Source organism: Corvus moneduloides, chromosome 2 (assembly GCF_009650955.1).
Source record: "Corvus moneduloides isolate bCorMon1 chromosome 2, bCorMon1.pri, whole genome shotgun sequence".
NCBI classification, from domain to species: Eukaryota; Metazoa; Chordata; class Aves; order Passeriformes; family Corvidae; genus Corvus; species Corvus moneduloides.
Genome location: NC_045477.1, coordinates 31,358,578 through 31,378,165, shown reverse-complemented (window position 1 = coordinate 31,378,165; position 19,588 = coordinate 31,358,578). Strand labels below are relative to the sequence as shown.

The 19,588-nt window shown below is 50.9% G+C and overlaps 1 protein-coding gene across 1 annotated transcript in view; it reads right to left on the bottom strand.

Annotated features, from left to right (window-relative positions):
* CAPN5 (calpain 5) overlaps window positions 1–17,460 on the bottom strand; it is a 52,989-nt gene extending 35,529 nt beyond the window's left edge. The window contains exons 1-2 of the mRNA XM_032098964.1: window positions 17,361–17,460; window positions 1,631–1,807 (exon numbers count right to left, since the gene is read on the bottom strand). Coding sequence (XP_031954855.1) covers window positions 1,631–1,792 — 162 coding nt within the window. The 5' untranslated portion in view covers window positions 1,793–1,807; window positions 17,361–17,460. The remainder of the gene's footprint in view (window positions 1–1,630; window positions 1,808–17,360) is intronic.
* Between the last annotated feature and the right edge of the window lie 2,128 nt (window positions 17,461–19,588).

The following is a 19,588-nucleotide window of genomic DNA, read 5'->3' as shown; positions in this document are numbered from 1 at the left end:
CCTGAACACCAAGGGCTGCAAGTGAGATGAAAGCCTGAAAAGCACATGGAGAAAAACTGAGATGCTCAGCAGAACACAAGCAATCTTTGTCCCTCTACAAAGGGACCCAACCCTCTGTCTTTAAACGTGGGGCTGAATTAATGTGTGTGACCTGACTGCAAACCAGCAAGGGGGTCTCAAATACATCCCCACCTTTTAGTCCCAGAGAAAGTTGTTTAGAAACACACAGCCATCACCTGCTGGCTGTATAAACAGGATATGCAAGGCGTGCTCATGTCGGCCCCCACAGTGAGATCAAACCATGGTCAGCCCTGTCTTCAGAAGGCACAGAGCCTCCTTTCCTTCCAGCAGACAAAGGGAATAAACTAAAACATACACAGGGCTTTACACAAATCCAGTGTCCAGGCAGAGCTGGTGTGGAAGAGACAAAGGCAGAGCAGAGGGAAGAGAGACCTCCCCCCCCAAGGAGCCCAGTGGGATGCTGGGGACTCAGCCCCTCTGGCCACACAACAAGAGTCAGTTCAGCTCCATCTCTCCCTCTGCACAAAGCCTTTTTGTCCACCCCCCTCCAGACTGCCTTCATCCAGACAGACACAGCCTTGTCTTGTGGAAGGCCAGCTGATTTTCTGGGCTGTCAGCGGGGGCGAAGACGATGACGGCGGCTCAGGCAATCCTACAACACTGAAATGCCACCAAGTCACGTGTGGAAAAGCACGGGCTGGGCAGAGAGGGCTGCTGCTCCCCATGGGGAAGGAAGTAACCTCAGGTGTGTGAGATGTTGGGATACTGCCACTCCCCAACCACAATTATCACTGCTACCTGGGACTCCTTGTGCTTCATGGCAGTCAGAGCACTGGTCTCATGGTCAACTCCAAGCAGATGGCCATAACAGGACATACAAATTCCCCATAGTGCCCTGAGGTCCTGATGTGCATCCTTTGGGCTGGCACTGAGGACAGCAGAAGAGGGGCTGGCAACACTGTGGACAGACAGTGTTATCCCAGCCTCCCACAACCTGCCTTCATGACAGACACAGAAGCATGGAGGAGAGGCAGAGAGCATTTTCCAGAGGACATGGTTTTTGCACAGAAGAGGAAGGATGGGTATGACCACCCCCTTCCCTAAAGATTCCAAAACAACCTCACCTACTCAAATCGTCTTTTTCCTTTCCAAATGGACCACCAAGAGTATTCTAGTGGAAGGTATCCCTGCCCTTGGCAGGAGGTTGGAAATAGATGATCTTAAAGGTCCCTTCCAACTCAAACCATCCAGTGATTCAGAGATAACACTCTGCCTTGCTGGACCCAGCAGCCTTACAGGAGTACACAACACCAACCCAGCTGCAAACCATCTCTCTGGTTCATACATGGGGAAACTGAGTCACAGAACAGCTTCCTTTGCTCTTGGTCCTCACAGGATGCAGAAAAGTCTGGACCTGAGTGCAGCAGGTCTTCCTGGCACCCTAGAAGCTCGCAATATCAGGTCTGGGCCAATAAATGCTGTCGGGGAGAAGGGATGTTAACTGGGGCTTGACAGCCTTAGTGAAGGGTGAACTGTGCATTTTTAGGAACACCTGAGAGCAGAGATGGCAGAAAGCAGTGTGGAGGGGCAAGGGGATGGGTGCACTTACTTTGGGTCGTTTCCATTGGATGCCCTGAATCCTTGACTTGTAGAAGAGCGAGTCATCATTGGCGGGGAAAAGTGGGTCCTCAAAGAGCTGCTTCCGCCGCTGGCACTCCTTCTTCAGAGAGGCGTAGCGCTGGTTCTCGTACGGCTTCACCGAGGAAAACATCCTTCCCCAGCGGCTCTGGAGGACAGGCAGAGCAGGAATGAGATGGGGCAGGGTCTGGCCAGGGATGCTCAATCCTCCTCTGCAACATCTCCGTGGCAGGACCAAGACATCGTGGCTGAAGATAACCACCTCTGAGCCCAAGTGCACCTTGCTGATCCCCCCAAACTGGGACTCCCATTTACCCCCCAGGCTGGCCAAACAACACCAAGCCAGGCATAGTAGTAGATGATAACTGGTGTCCTGCTTCTTAACAAATTTGTAACTCATGTGGGAAAAACACAGCCCTCAGAGGCAAAGGAGGGAAAGACACCCCCTGCAAGATGGGTGTGCACAGCTGTGGGGGCTGAGCCCTACCCAGAGCACCCCCACCACAGAGCCTCAACTCACAAAATCATGCAGTTCACGATTTTGTCAGAGACGCCAATTTCTCAGCAAACTTTATCAGATCTGGTTTTAATTTTAAAAAAAGTCTCCTGGCAGAGCACCACGTGTTTCTGGATTAATTATTCTTTCCTGACAAGTGTCTTGCTTCCAGGGCAGAGATGTGAATTTAGCAACCCAGACAACAGCAGGAAACCATTGCTCAATTGCCCCCCAGAGAGAGATCAGCACCTGTCCATCACCCCTGCCTTTTGGTCACTGGGTACCAACCCCTTTGCTCAGGCACAAGGAAAATGGGTGCTCTGCATAGTTCCCCACTACTTAATCACAGACTTTTTCCAAAACTCCTTCCCTAAAGTTTCTCTGTATTTGTTTGTAACAGCCATGTACAATCCTTATCTCTCCCCAAAACGGGATGTCCTTTTTCAAAAGCTGGCCATTAGCGACCTCAGTCTGGAAATGTCTAGTATGTTTTCCTAAAGAAATGGGAATGTGTGTGCCACATAACCATAGAATCATGGAATCATTCAGGTTGGAAAAGACCTCTAAGACCACCTATTCCAATTGTTAACCCAGGACTGCCAAGTCCTCCACTAAAGCATGTCCCTAAGTGGCATAATCCCAGCTTTCACCTCCAACATGGTAAAACTAAGAGTGCCCCATGCAGTGGGTGGATGCATCCAGCAAGCCGACCTCTCATCCCTCCTAGTGAGACACACAGAAACCCTATGCTTGTTGTGGTATTATCACACGTGGTGGGATAATGAAGTTGTGATAATGGCTAATTGGAAGCTGCTGATTTGTAAACATCCAAAATCTCAAGGATTATATGATCAGTTACAGTTGGCACCAATTTAAGTAGCAGTGTCACATCCCTTGTTTATGAACCACTAGGATTAGCTGAAGGAAAGTAGGTGTCTGAGAGCTCAACTAATGCCCATTCTGATGCTCCAGGAGCACTGCCCACCCAGCCAGCCTTCTCTCCTCTGGGAGAGACGAAACCACTTCACTTCCGGAAAGCTGAAGAGCAAAGCACAGGTTTTAATTGACAGCATTTATCAGCTTGATTAGCAGCACAAGTGCTCATCACTCAGAGCTTAAGTGAACCCAAAATAATCCCCTTGCTGGCTGCTCCACAGGTCTCCGCTTCTGAGGACGAGTTGCTAATGCAGTTCGTGGGGATTTTCTCCCTGCCATCAGTACCAGATGCTCTGTAGACCCCAGATGCTACAAAGAGGCCCAAGTGCATCACCGGCCCTCAGAAAAGCCTTAAAAATAAATGGCCTGCTATAAACCCCCAAATAATACACCAAATTTACTACTTGTGGAAAGGCTGTCAGCCTTTGAGCAGGCAGGGAATGCAGCCAGTAGTCCTATACACCCTGCTAAGAGGGCCAGGGAAGGTGCTGGCCTTCAGATCTCCAGCAGAGGAAGGGGTGAAAAATAAGGGAGATGTACCCAGGGAGGTCATGGGGACATCTGAGCACTGCATGAGCTCCTTTTGAGTGACAATCAGGCAAGACTTTCACAGTGATAGAACTCATTGCTACAGAGAGACACAGGGAAAGCAGCAGTGCTGGGAAAGGATGGCTGGCAACTGCCTCCTGCAGGAATACAACAGGCTGAGAGAGGAGGAAGATGCTGTGGGCTGACATGCAAGATGAATGGCTTGGACTGGTGCATGAAGTGGGCTGACAGACAGGAAAGGATATTTCCTTGGGAGGTTGTGCAGGAAGAACCAGCGAGATTAGGGAGGGAGCCTGGAAAGGAGGGGAGGAAGGAGGTCTGGAGCCTTCCTAAAAGCCACGCTTGAGTTAAAGGCAGGAGTTTTGGGTTTGATGTAGGAGATGCTGGATGCTGCTCTGCAGCCTGTACCATGGCCAAGGGCTGGCACTTGGCTGCTCATTCATAAAATTACTGCTACACCCTGCAGCTTGGAGCCGTGCTTTCCAATGATCCCTGCAACACCGATTTTCACAAGAGACCCTGAGCAATGTCCATCCCTATGAGAACAAGACCGCAGTCATCTCAGCCAAGGAGTTCCAGCCTTTCTGATACCCAAATTTGCCTGAATTTTGCCCTGCTATCCCACCCCACAGTGACTGTCACCTTGCCAGCCATCTGTCCTCGCTGCAGGGCTACTCTCACATGACAGCGTGTAGATGGATTTGAGTTACAAAGGAAGGGATACTGCTCAGGATCATTTAGAAAAACAAACAAAAAACCCCCACCTTGCTAAATAATTAAAAGGAAGTGGCAGAGGGAATGTTCTTAGGGCAGTGTTCAAATTCATTACTCTCTCTAATTTGCAGCATTTCATGCTCGCCAGGCTGAACTCTACCTCTGCCACCTTAAAATGCCCAAAGGCTGTCTAATTACTCTTTGCCTTCTTGCATCAAGCTCAAACGCTCCAGGAGCACAAGAACTGGGTGTTTTCACGCCTGATTTGAATTAACAACCCTACACCTGCATATGCATGTGTTTGCATGTGAGCAGGGAGGGGAATCTGCGCTCACCACTCTTAGCAGAGCTGAGTTTTTAGGAACAGTGGTCTGATCCCAACCTCAGTCCTGCCACGAAGGAGTTTAAAGAAACTATTTTGTTGGAAGACTGAGCCAGACTTATGACTCAGGGGTGTTGTGGACTCCCCTTTTCACCTCTAGCATCATCCAAGTGCTCCAGCTCCTGCCATCTGGTAACAATCACGGCTCTAAGGACTGTAACAGGGAGAAGAATTGAAAGCCTTTGCATTGGCCAGGACCAAATACTTGCGGAAAGACGCTTCCTTCCTCCCCTACAAACATCTTCCTCTCCTTGCCTTCCAGCTCAGAGGCTCCTGCACCTTGGGTAGCTGGCAGGGGCTCACCACACCTGTGTTACCACAAGGCTGCAGCCTGGCCAGGAGCAAAGCCTCCTTACTTATAGATCCTACAGCTGTCTGCCTCCAGGTCAGAAAAAACACTTTGTTCTAAAGGACAGGATCTGCTGTCCTTCAGCTCCACTCTCACTAAACAGGAGAGGGCTTCCATATCACATTTCAAGGGCACAGGATCAGCCAAGGAGAAGATGAAGCAGGAACCAGACTGCCCAATCCTCAACCAGGTGCAATGTTATGGGGCTCAGCAGCAGGGTGTTCAGAGCAAACACCAGGCTTTTTCTTAATATGTTATTTAAACAATTTTTTACAGCCTCCTTGGGTGTTTCTATTGACAGAAATGGGGCAACACCAGGGTTATCCTTACACCTACCAACACAAAAGTCCAGCTCAGCAAAGGAATTCATCCCTGTCGATGCAAGGAGAGCTTTACACACTGTTTCTCCAGGACCCAGGGAAGAAGAAGGACTTGAATTGTCACTGTTTACACAGAACACAAGATAAGCACTCCACACCTCTTGGCCAACCATGAACAAAAAAAAGCCTGAAGCTGTCTTCGAATCATAGAATGCTTTGGGTTGGAAAGGACCTTCAAGACTGTCTAGTTCCAAGCTTGGTCACGCAGCTCCTCTGGGAAACCTGAGCCATTCCCAAAGCCCTTTCCCACTCCCAGCTGTGCATGCACCGTAGCTTAGCTTTGGACCCCAAATGGCATGGCCCAGAGCCAGCAGCACAGTGCAGCATCCTGCATTAGCAATGTCCACAAGGAGTGGAAGCTGAAACCGCACTGATGGCAATTAGAAAACAAGACATCATTTCTTCTCAAACTGACTGCGGTTAACCAGGGAAGCTAATTCCCGTGGGAAGTTACAGGTAGCTCAGCTCCAGATGTTTTTGAGCACAGTTGGACATCTTTACAGACCAGATGCTTTAGCTAAAATGCAAATTACTGAACATTTACAGTGGTTACTTGCTGAAATAAAACTGATGAAGAACAGAGCACTGAATGTCCCCTTCTGGCCTTTATCTCTTTTCTTCTTCAGGTCATATCTCTGTTCTCACTTAAGAGCTAAAAGCTCCGCTAGGCTAAAGGTGAAATAATAATTTTTACTCTTAATTATGTTTATATCAAGCTCTGATTTTAATCAGATTTGCTGCAGGACAGATGGCATCCAAATCAGGACACCTTAACATGCCACCTTTCAGCCTGAGGGTTAATCTTACATGAGTTCACACGGGGACAAGCCGTTCCCCCTCAGAAACTCAGTGAGGCGGATTTAGCCCCAAAAAACATCCTGATGGGGTTGGGGGCTGTTTGTTCTAAGTGAGTAAACCCTCTGCATCAACATGGCTTTTTGCAAGCATCTAAGTACAGCAAATGCTCCCTGCTGAATCCTCCTCCTCTATGGAGCAGGAAGAAGCATCACTCTCCTTCTGCAGAGATCCTGGTCCCTTCTGCAAAGCACTCCAACACCTACAAAGAAAGGTGCTGTCTAACAGCTGGCTATTACTGAAAATAAACTCAAAAGAAATGTCCTTTTGACAAGGGCATGTAGTGATAGGACAATCTGGAATGGCTTTAAACTGAAAGGGAGTAGGTTTAGATTTTATATCAGAAAGAAATTCTTCCCTGTGAGGGTGGTGAGACACTGGCAGAGGCTGCCCAGTGAAGCTGTGGATGCCCCATCCCTGGAAGTGTTCCAGGCCAGGCTGGATGGGGCTCTGAGCACCCTGGTCTAGTGAAAGGTGTCCCTGCCCATGGCAGGGGGTTGGAACTAGAAGGTCTTCAAGGTACTTCCAACCCAAAGAACTCTATGGTTCTGTGAATCCAGAGCAATCTTTCATTAAAAAGTGCAGTTGCATCCGGGGCCAGGGAAAGGGCAGGGTCACATATTCTGGCAGAAAGCTTCTGCAAGTGACTCTGTAATATCAAAACACGCCTGGCTGTCAGCATCTGCACAAAATCAACTGGATATAAGATGTCACATTTGGAGGATGTTTCTGGCAATGCCCAGTAATTTTTATCATACTTGCATTATCTCCTCTGGATTTTTTTCCTCCAGAGTATCACTCCTTTATTGCTTAACAGCAAGATGACAGCACAAGGAGAGACACAGCCAGCTAGCAGGTCTGCATGTATGTACAGGATTGGGGTTTTTTTTCCTGGGAAGGCCAGGGTTAACAGGAGGGTCTGGGCATCCTTGAATACCCATCTCCTTCAGGAACCAGCTGGGTGTGCTGACCAGGAGCTCCCTTTCTGCTTGGATGACTCATGCTGGGACAGAGGCCTTTGACTCGGGAGTTCCTCGTTCCTTGCAGATATGAGTCACCGATTGCAAACAGAGTCCGATGTTGGAGCTGCAGGAAGAAAAGGCAGCCCCACACTGGGAACACTCTCATAACCCTGTGCTGGCTCCAGCTCTGCCTGGCCAGAGCAGTGCACACAAACCGGGCTTGTGGCACCAGCCAGACTGGCCCTTCCCTCAGCACAGACTCTAAGATCAGATGGGACCAGGACACATGTCTGAAGGCATCCTGGCACAGGAAGGAGTAACAAGCTCAAAGCAAAGCTGGTGGCAGCATCTCCCACTAGATCAGAAAATGCAGGAGGCTGGAGGGATGCAGGAATAGCAGGGAGAGGGATGCAACAACAGAAAGCCCCAAAAGCAGTGGAAAGAGCAAGGCAGTAACATGCCACCAGGCAGCCAGCCTTGGCTGAGGGAAAGCAGAGATGGGCTGAATATATTCACCACACAGGGTCCAGCTCATCCCAATCCACTCATGGTTTGGGGAGAACAGAGACACTAAGTTTTGGGTACCTTCCACATGCTGTTTGGTCCCTGAGCCAGCATTACTGGTTGTGTTATTTTAGGCTTGTTTCCCAGGCCACAGCAGGGTTAAAAACCCTTGGAGATCAGCAGGAGTTGCAAGACAATCAACAAAAGGTAAATTAATGGGCTTTGCCAATGCCAAGTCCCTGGAGACAGCCATAACTTCACTAACCCCTCACGCCTCAGCACACCCTGACCCTGGTTAATAATTGTAAGGAGCAGCACAGAGTGCCAGCAACACCAAAGCACTCCCAAGCTCACTCAGCAGCCAATGCAGCCTCCAGAAAAACACCTTTGTGCAAGGAGAAGGCAGGAATCTTGTCCAGCACATGACACTGCTCACGCAGAGCAGGTTTTCAGGCACTGGAAAAATACAACCTAGGAAGAGCAGATTCACACATACAGAATCGAGCCACCTGCACCTATGGTCATCCAGCCACACGGCTCCTGCTTAGCCCAAGAGGGCTGCCACGCCACATGAGGATCATGTTGAACACAAACACACCCCATGAAGTTACAGAGCTGTGCCCTTCTCAGCATCCATTTGGAAGGAGAGGAGAGGAGAGGAGAGGAGAGGAGAGGAGAGGAGAGGAGAGGAGAGGAGAGGAGAGGAGAGGAGAGGAGAGGAGAGGAGAGGAGAGGAGAGGAGAGGAGAGGAGAGGAGAGGAGAGGAGAGGAGAGGAGAGGAGAGGAGAGGAGAGGAGAGGAGAGGAGAGGAGAGGAGAGGAGAGGATGCTATCTTTGCAGTACCTGACTGAGCATGTATTTCTATTACCTATTCAGTGTTTCTAATTGAACAGCTAGACCAGCTCCTTTTAAATCCAGTCACACTGACTCCACTGGAAGCCTTGCACCACATCAATACACTCACGCTGGTTTTCTTGCCAGCTGGGCAAAAAAACTATGGTGTAAAGGTAGGCCTGTACCTTTATAAGGTAGACAGAGGGAAGGACAGAAGAGTCAGAGGGTATTGCTTGGCATCACCATGTGAGCCTTTTTCTTGGCCATGTTGGGTCACAGAGGTGCGTATTGAAGAGGTTGAGGAACTGGAAAATCCATTCAGAAAACTCATCATTAATGCAGATAAAATGCAGCACGTCTCCATGCAAATGCTCTGCCTTCAATAGCTTCCGCAGCCTCTGGGATGATTAAAGCAATTGAACTTCAAACGAAGCACAGAGACACATGCAGGAGGAGCAGAAGAGATAACGGGGCTGCAGCTACTCTGTAGAGGAGTGAGGAGAGGCAGCTGGATCCTTCAACATCATCCCTCCCAGGTGAGCTGTGATGTTTGCCCTTCTGGCTGATCCAGAGCATCCTTCCTGCAGCTTCAGCCCTGATCACTTCATAACAAGCCCTATCTCTCTCTGGGAGTGTTCAAGGTGAGGACAGATGGGGTTTTGAGCAAGCTGGTCTAGTGGGAGGTGTCCCTGCTCATGGCAGGGTGCTGAATGAGATGGTCTTCAAGGACCCTTCCAACCCAAACCATTCTGTGATTCTACAACAACACCATCCCCAAGGCAATGGGTTTCTTCTCTCTCCATCACCTTCACCCCTTGCTGCAGGCAGAGCCCAAAACTCCATCCCCACAGAGGCCTGGAGGTACAACCAAGTCCTTCAGGTCCCTCTTGAGAGGCTCCTGGCCATTCCAGGAATGTATCCCTTGACCTGTTCCACTTCAAGTGGGATATGATCATCTCCTGCAATTCCAGATGATGGGGACACCCCACTGCCTCTGACAACAGGCTCCACACCACAGGCTTTGCCCCAGCCCTACAGCTGCTGGCCTCAAGTCTGGTCTCAAACCTCTGCCAAGACTCACAACTTTGGCTAATAAACCTGAAACATCTTACAATTTTCTCTTTGCCTGACCCAAACCTGAAAAGAAGCACCAAGGCACTCTGGTCCACTTCTGACTTGGGTCCTCCATGTTCAGTTTTCTCTTTGATAGGCCCTCAACCCGCTTGCCAGTCCCTTCCTGAAACCCATATCCTATAAATTCCAAAGCCACAACAGCAAATATCAGACCACACCTGGGTACAGACTGATAAGAACATTCTCCTTGTCCGTAAAACTTTCAGGATCACCCAGCAAATCTGATTTTTTAAAATTTAATTTTACCTCCTTTTCCCTCTCTGTCTTAAATGAATTTTTCTTTCTGTGACTAGTCTAAAGCATCATGAGCACCAAAGTCATATTTAAAGGCTTGTAGCAACTGATAGTGTTAGTGCTTTTGAACAGGGTAGCCTCTCTCAAGCAGATTGGACCACCTCAAATCTGTGAGATTTATTAGAAATCCTTGTTACTGGATCCACTCGGCCCTTACAAGCGGAAAGGTTGGAATGTAAGTTCCCACTGTCTTAATTTGAGCTCTTCAAACTGTGTTTCTGCCTTGGATGCTGCAACTCCCCCAACCTCCCAGCCAACTTCCCCCCCCATTATTCCTACATTTGAGCAGTGCTGCTCTTCTCTAAACACAGAGGTAAGAGTTTGCCATACAACCCTTGGAGCAGAAAGGCTGCTTCTTTCTCCAGGCAGGGACTAGGCATGAGCTTTCCTCCCCCTCCGGGAGATGGATGAGATGCTGAGCACTGCACGTTTTCTCCACTCAGTGTTCCAGATCATAAAGTCATGGAATGGTTTGGGTTGGAGGGGATCTTAAGGGTCATGAAGTCCAACACCCTCTGCTGTGGACAGGTACACCTCTCACTTTTGAGATGAGGATTCCTCCTCTTTTGGAGACCTACTGCTTTGCTGCAGTCCAGCATGGCTGGTGCTTGCTCCTGCTACCACAGCTGGCAGCCAGATCCATCACCCTGCTCTCACGTGAATAAAAATGTCCATCACTGCTCTGATGTCTGTCTGGATTCTCTGCACGAAGCAGGTCCGGCTTGTCTTCAGGAGGTGGCTCAGAGCATGCTCCTAATGCATGTTGAGCAGCAAGCAGGAGAGTGTGGGCTGAGCACAGCACTCTGGGATCAGGATTAAGCCCCCTCCTCGTCTCCCAGACATTACCCTGCTGCAAGTCCTTGCTCTTTTAGAGCTCATGTATCCTTTTAGATTCCCTCATGCTGCAGCAGCTCTGAGCTGGAGCAGCGAGTCACAGAGTATGCATGAGATGTACCTTGTGACACAGGGAGGAGTTCCACTCCCCTGCATGGGACAGGAACCTGACACAGCCCCGTGTTAGATGCAACAAATCATCACTCTCCTGCTCCTGCATGAAGACCTGCCAGGAAGCCAAAGGCACCAATTACTGGGCAAGCAGCCAGCAGCAACCATCCCCATCCCCACCCTGCACTCATGCAGCAGCGGTGGTCTGGCTCTGAAAAAGTAGAGTTTGCAGCTGCAGCTTTTATCAAATCAAGGCTTCCCTTTGTTCAGCAGAGAAATCACCTCCCTTAATCACCCCTAAGCTATCCTCACAGTATTTACATATGCTCAGACAACTGGTAGGACCAGCTCTTCAAGGATTTGGGAGCAACAAGCCTGCAAACACTTCATACGAAGCTTTTGATTACTAGGGTGCGCCTCAGAAAAAATAAAACAAATGAACCCCAAACCCTGAGAGACAAACAGACATGCATCCTTCATCTCTATACAGGACTGGAAAAAATGGTGGAACAGCCCAGGAGGGGCTGTAAAGGGATTGAGTCAACCAGAGCCACCTGCATCCTGCGCCATGGAGGCAGGGAAGCTCAAACCAGTCAAAATGTGATGAAAACTGGGATGGAGGGTGCTTGCTGCAAGGGAGGGATGCCTTTTGTCACCCAGAGAAATCACTGTATAGATTATTTGGAGATGTAACAAAACCACCCCAGCTACACCACAAAAACACAGTGCATCGTGGTTTAAGGGAAGGTCAGGCAGGAGCAGAGCTGAAGCTTTGCCCTTTTCACCCAGAGCTCAGGGAGACCTGCTGCTGCCTGTCATGCTGTAGCTACATAGGAAGCAATATTCTGTGTCCCTTTCCCTGATGGTAAAAGCACAGCACAGCCCTGCCCTGGTCTGCTGCAGCCTTGTTTGATAGCTATGTCCAGATCGCAGGATAAACCTTGAAGGAATCAACCAGGGCTGCAGGCTCCCTCACGTAAGGATGAGCTGCAGACAGGCAAGGGGCAATTTTCATAGAATCATAGAACCATAAAATGGTTTGGGTTGGAAAGAACCTTACAGATGATCTAGTTCCAGCCCCTCTGCCACGAGACATCTTTCACTAGACCAAGTTGCTCAAAGCCCCATCAAACCTGGCCTTAAACACTTCCAGGGATGGGGCATCCACAGCTTCTCTGGGCAGCCTGTGCCAGTGCCTCACCACCCTCAGAGGAAATAATTTCTTTCTAACATCTAATCTAAACCACCCTCTGACAGTGTGAAGCCATTCCCCCTATCACTCCATGCCCTTTAAAATGTCTCAGCTCTCTTGCAGCCCCTTTAGGCACTGGAAGGTGCTCTGAGGTCTCCTTGAAGCCTTCTCTCCTCCAGGCTGAACAACTCCAACTCCCTAAGTCTGTTTTCATAGTGGAGGTGCTCCAGCCCTCTGACCACCCTCATGGCCTCTTCTGGTGCCTTTCCAACCCATCTGTCTTCTGCTGGGGGCTCTGATAAGCTGAGAAAGCCCCTGCATGGTAGGGAGAAGGAGCCCTCACCCACATAACATTTCAGAGCTTCACAGTAAGGTCTCCAGCCTCCCAGCACGGGGCAGACTTAAGGTGGTTGGGATGCTTTATAGTCCCCTCTCCCTTTAACCTTCATTCCCAATGGATTGAAGTCACAGGACAGGAGGGAACAGAGATGATGCTCAGATGGATGGTGGGAGGACTAAAACTGGTCATTTTTGCACAAGGGCAAACCAAGGGGCGGGGAGAGCTTTCTCTGCCAGAGGAGTATTTTAAGGCAAAATGCATCAAAGTGTTATTGAACTGGGACACAAAACTGCAGGCAGGGGCTGAGGAGCTCAGTCCAGCCCCTCTGAAGGGCTGGACCAGGCCCAAAGGAGCCAGTCTCTGACCTAGATGCTGCAAACCCCGCGGGCTCCCAGCACGGCTTTGCAGGGGTATCATCTGTCACGTGTCCAGTCCAGGAAGATCCCCAAAGCATGAGGATCTGCAATATTGGCTGAAAAACTAATGCATCATGCAGAAGAGTAAAAACTGTGAAGTCTTCTTGGCCACAGAGCGTGGAGCAGAAAGGATTTTTTCCCAGAGAGGGTGAAAAACTCAATGGCAACCATTCCTATTCCCCTCCATGACCTCAAGAAGTCACCCCTATGTCGAAGGGGTGCCTCCTAAAGTGTAAGCCAATTTAGTAGGAATAAGCTATGGGTGAAAAGTCTCCATGGTGTGAAGGGGAAAGCTCAGAGCAGGTAAAGGGTTAACACAGCCAGACAGATGCTTGACTGGTGAAAAATGTAGCTTCCATGAAGCCACTGGGTCTGTGTCCATTTTCTGCAGTGCCCAGAGCCTGGCCCTTTCTCCCTGGGTAATCAACTGGAAGTGAGCAGAGCTGGAGTAATCACCGCCCCTCATTCCCCACCCGTGACACTGCCCCCGGGGCTGGGAGATGCAGGAGCACCGTCTGGCCTGGAGCAGGTCAGTGCAAGCCCAGAGTTGAGTCCTTGTGCCCCACAGCCCCTCAGAAGTGCAGGTGAAGGTGAAGACATAAGGGAGTAAATGGTGCCCAAGTGTGCCCCGCACCACCACGGCACGAGCAGAGGACAACAAACACCTCTGTGTGGGCTGAGGAGGCTTCTCTGTGGAAGGGGTTTCACCTCTGGACATCTGCAGAGAAAGGACTTGACACCTCTGGAGATTAGTGAGGAGGAAGAGAAGGAGCGCCTGATCCCAGCCTTCAAGGCACAGCTGCATCCTTCTCCTCCTCTCTGTATTAACCTGATGCTGCCCTGCTTGGAGAAAGCATTAGGAGAGGAATCTTGGCATCTCTGGGCAGCCAAAAATATCCAATAATTAATGCACAAGCGTGAGCAGATTTAGAGGATGCACCCGTTCTCCGTAACATCATACCCCAGCACGAACACTGTCTAAATCTCCTCTTGGGATCAGAGCCAAAGCCTTCTTTAAAGTGTGGATGCTTTGTTATTAATCCACGCAGCAACCGGGCAAGGGAGAGATGGATTCAGTTTTTTGAGGCATAATCAAAGACAAAAAATTATCTCAGCTGGGCTTCATCTGCTTCATGGCTGGTCTGGTCCCACATCAGGAAGATGGTGAGATCTGCTTTGCTAACACAGCCCTTCCCAAAGGAGACACCAGGACAGGGTGCCTGGACCACAGAGTCCTGGCCTCCTACACCGACAAACGTTAAGACCTCCTTATATCACAGCCAAGCACCTTGCAAGAGAGGTGATGTGCTCTAATTCACCCTCTCCTACCCTCCTCTGATGTGACACAGTTGCAGAGCCTCTAGATAAGCCTCCTAAGCTAAACTGAATGAATTCACACCCCAGCACCAACACTGCCCCCAGTTTAAATCGCTCTTCTGCCTGCCTGGAGTTCACCCGTAGGATGTATTTGTAGTCAGCAAGCACATCCCTTCTCTGCCTTTGTTTCACTGGGCTTTTATAGCCTTGTATAATAGCTCTCCATCCCTCTGAGCAGCTTCAGAGCCCTTTTCCCTGCACCTGCTCCAGGCTGAGTTAATCCCTCTCAAGCACCAGATCGAAGAGCCTGGTCCTTCCATGTTAACTCTTCCATACCCATGTCCCACAAACACCCTTTGCCTGTTTCCCATTGCTTTTTTTGCAACACTCCCAGAGGCATCCAGGACCAAAACAGCCCCGAACCCTCAGTCTGGGCTATCCCAATATGATTCAATCCCTAAACCTAGCACAAAGTCCAGACATAAAGTGCCCCACTGTATGGGCTGGTATAAGACCTAGGGGACATCCCCACAGCCTGAAACCCATCCTCGAGGTCAGCTGTTCCCCTCTGGCTGAGCACCTCATCCACCTCTCAGCTTGGTTTCGCAGGCGAATCTCGGCATGAAAAATGAGAATGAGCTCAGATCCTCCCTTAAAGGCTTTAAGCAGATTTAAGCTCTGCTGTGTGGGCTTAATCTGTCCAGCAGTGCCCTTTGTCACCTCCCCCAGCCCCCTCCCCGGTAGAAATCTTCTCCACTGGCACACTCCCACATGCACCGTGTAAAGTGCTGGCACATCCTGGTAAAGGAGACCTGGGGCATCTCCTTTCCCTAAAAATGAGAGCACAGCTACACGTCAGCCTCTTTCAGTAACAGCTCTGGGTTTCCATCTCCCCCCACCTCAGAGGCTTGAGAATACCCACGGTAGCTGTCCACCACTGGTTGAAAGCTCCCTTGAACAGACAATGCCATGGAGGACACAGCAGCAGGGCAGAGGTTTTCCTGGGCTTGTGGCCATGTCAAAGCCCCACCTAAGTAATTTCACACAAGGATTGGGGTGCTGGTGGCAGGGAGCAGGGTGGACTTGAGCCTGCCACAAACCTCCTGAGTGCCTTGGTCATGTCACTTTGCCCCTATTTCATGTGCCACTGCTTTGCAGATAGCATTATTCCTTCTGCATGTCACCATGGTGTCCTTACAGCATGACAAAGGGGCTTGATTTCTACCCTGGGCAGGGCCTGCTACAGCGAGCCCTGCTGACTTCCTCAAAAACCTGCTTTTCCTTTCATTCACGCCTTGATCCTTAACTCTGCTGCCAACAAGAAAGTTTTTCCCAACCAGTTCTGGCACATGGCTGCTGGCAAGCACCAGCCACTGAGCGAGCCAGCTCCCACACCCACAGCACCTGTACACGTGAACCCGTTGCAGGAGGGATTTAGACCTCACATCCCGCTCCTAAGGGTGGAGAGAAGATCTCTGAAAGAGCATCCCTTACTCCCTCTTAGGTTTTACAACCCCACTGCCTGGGTCATGGGCTGGAGCTGAGCCCCCAGGTGATTCACATTAAAGAATTGCTTAAATAAGTAGGAGGCAGCTGATGCTCCTGGGAAGAGTAGGGGGAAGTAGATCCCAGCAGGATAGGTGTGCCTGTAGCAGTAAGTTGCACCGAGCAGGAGCTAAGTGGTGAGCACTTGGATCAGGCTCTACACGTCCATCCATGCCTGACTCCGCTGCTTTTCCCCCACCCTAGTCCTTGCTGCCCCAAGGATGCTCCCAACAGGTGAAACCTGCTCTCACCTTTATCCCAAAATTTGTTCCTCCTCAATTCACTGCTACCCTAAGCAGCAGGGCCAGCCAAGCTCCCTGCACTTGCCCTGGGCTATCCACGTGCAGAGCTGGGGGTGGGAGATGCAGCTCCAGGGACCCTGTGCTGCCTTCCCTCCAGTGTAACACCAGTTCAGCACACTTGGAACCCAGGCCGACCCTGGCAGGAGGATCCCTCTAAGATACGAGATGGGCTGGAGATAAAAGGTGCCCTGGGGAAAGCCTGCAGATGGTCCTTGCTGGATGCAGCAAGACAAGCAGCCGAGGGTTTAAGAGCATTCTCTGTGACACACGGAGCTCGCTGCTCTGCTTCCAGCTCCATTTGCCGTGGCTGCACTCCCCACCAAGCTCAGAGCTAACACAGCATCCAGGCAGAAACAGTAACTGGTAATAAATAAATATAATAAATACATAATAAACATCCAAGTGTGACACAGGGTGGATCTGCAGAGCCAGGCGTGCAGCTCACACTCACCTGCAGCTACCAGAATGGGAGGTGGGGGATAGAAGACCAGAGCCATAACCAGTGGGACACCCTCTGCTAGAAAGCACCAGGCGGGTGTCTCAAGCTCAAAATAACATTTTTCAGGGAAGGGAGAAAAGGATGGGATTTGGGAAATCCAGATTCATCTCTCTGCTTGGAAACGCCAAAAGCCATCAGTCTCCTGCACCCTAGCAGCGAGCTAGCCTGCCTTGGGAGCAGGAGCTCTCTCTTGCCTTAACTTTCCAGGAGACTTTTTAAAAGCCCCTGCGTTTGTCCCAGAAAAATGGAACAAAGAACAATACTGAAACCTCAGGATTTTTTCTCAGCACAGAAATTCTGCTCTCCAGCCAGCGCCGAGGCCTCGCTGCTCAAAGTTTCTGTCCAGCCTGGCTCCACAAGCTGACCTGGGGGGCAGCTGTGGGGTTTTAACCATCCGGAATGCAACTTTCCTACGCATCACGCCGAGCACCCCGACTTCCAGCAGCCCCAAACACCAGCGCTTGCTGAAGGCAAGGGCAGCAGCGTGCTCCGCGCAGGGGAGGCGCCGGGTGCCTGCTTCGGGCTTTTTTCCCCCCAAAAAACCCTTACGCTCATACACGCTCACATACAAACACACACTGCCCCCCGCCCCGGAATGCAGCTGCCCCCGGTTCCCAAAGCCACAGGTGCGCGGAGCATCCCCCGAGGAGGCGGCGGGACCCCCGGGCGGGGCGCGGAGCCGTCCCCCCGCGAATGGAGCAGCGGCGGGGCTGCAGGGACGGGCCACCCCCCTCCCGGAGCCGGGGGTCGCCTTACCTGCCCGGGGCTGGTGCCGGTGCCGGTGCCGCCGCTCCGGGCGCGCCGCTGCCCGCAGCGCTTCGCCTCCCGCAAGCACCGCCCCGACGGGCGGGCAGGGACCGCGCCTGCGCCGGCACCGCGCCGGGCTCCGACCCGGCACCCGCAGCCGCGGCACGCCGCGGGACCGGCCGGCGGCACTGCGAGAGGGACCGGGAACTGGCACCGGGAACGGGAACCGGCACTGGGAACGGGAATGGGAGCTGCACAGAGGGGACCGGGAACGGGATCGGGAACTGGACAGCGAACCGGCACAGGGAACTCTAACTAGGAATGGGAACCGACACCGGAAACCGGCACTCCCCAGTCACTACTGGGAATGGGGACTGGCACCACCCGGTAGTGGGAAATGGGAACGGCGCCAGCTGGCGCTGGTCCAGGAGCTGGGGACCAGTCTGGTGAACTGGGAACCCTGCTGGGAAGCGGGATCCGGGTCCAACATTGCTCAGGTACCAAGACCTGGGATCATCCAGAAAATGGGCCCGTCGGTGGGAACAGGAGCTGGCACCGTTCTGGGTAGGGAATAGGAATGGGGAACTGGGACTACCCTGACACCAGCAACACCAGCTGGGAACAGGAACTGGCACCAGCACCTGCGTAGCTGGACACTGGCAGTAGCCACTGGGGCCTTCCAGGCACTGGCACTTGGCCCAGCATTGCCGTGGCACTAGATAATAGGACAAAGTCCCACTGGCACTGCCTGGGACCTTGCACTGGCACAGGGAACTGGACAGACTGGAGCACCATGCACCACCACCAGCTTGGCCATCTAGATACCAGGCAGCTGGGAGGCCTTGGGACATAACCTATGGAAGGTGCAGGGAAGAGTCATCAGAGGTTGCAGGATTTGGGTGCAAAGGCCACATCTCCCAGTAAGGAATAGTATGGGCATGATCACAGAGGTTGAGGAGGTGTGTTTTCCAGCCCAAGAGCAAAGTTAATCCCCTTTTCTCTTTTGTAAGAGGGAAGCTGAGACACTGGGAAGGGGGGATCAAAGGATGGGCATGCACTTGGTCCTCCTGCTCGTCCATGGATGTTGATGTGCAACAGGCATTGTGGGGCTGGTGATGGGGCCAAGGTATCCAGACTGATGGAAAGCTTTCACAGCTCACAAATAGACATTCAAGAGGGGAAAACCAAACATGACCCACACAAAAGTGCATCCCCCCCCGGTGGGAAGGAGGCAGTGAGGTTTTACAGACCCTCTGTCAGGGGCAGCTCTGATCTGATGCACTGACTTAACATACAAGCTTTATTGGTAGTGTTCATGGTTTATCATAAATTAAGCCAAAAATAGATGGCAAGGGAAGAACAGTTAAAGAAAACATTTAGACATGACAAGAATAAACTTCTCACATTTAAAATCATGGGTGGTCAGACTCTTTTAAACTACAAAAAAATAGGGCGAAGGGTTAGCTGCTGCCTGCCAGCAACAGAGTGAGTGCTTAAGGACATCTGCTTGCCACATTAGTGGTAATGCAGTGAAATTTTGGTGATAAAATTAGAAAGGAGGCCGTGCCCAGAGCAGCATTGGCCTGGCACAGGCTCCTGTTCCCATCGAGGTGTCACCTGCAGCTGTACGTGGTCACCAACTCCTCTAGCACCAGCCATTTCCTCCAGTTTCTCATTATCTGAAGCCCTCCTGGACTTTCCATATTAAAGTATTTTCCTGTTAGTTTTTAAATTTCATTGCTTATTCAATTCTTCCAATATTTGCGTTAGAATTATGTTAATTCATTTATTAGTTAAATGAATGGGAAAGCCAAAAATCTGTAGTTCCACGAAGGCTTTATTTGGCAGCAAAAGCTGTTTTCTAACATTTTCCTTCTCTTTGCTTGTTTTTCCTCTCTCCCCCACAGATGTCAGGGCTGCCCAAAACCAGGTGTTTCATACATCTCTGTTCTCTCCCCTCATCAAAATCACCCAAGAAAATAACCCTAACCCCTGCTATATTTAGGTCTCAGGCTTGTCCATGTGCGGTGCTGAACCACCACCCCCTCCAGGGAAAACTCCAGCAGCAAAAGGCAAAGACCAAAATAAAAGACAAACCCTCAATCTCTGAAGATTTTTAAGGGGGAAGAGTAGACCCTAAACAGGTCTCCAACCCCAAAATCCTCTTAATAGCCTTAGAACCAGCTGCCAGGCAGACTAGGACAGGGATGGATGGTGCTGCTGCTGCCCCCTGGAAG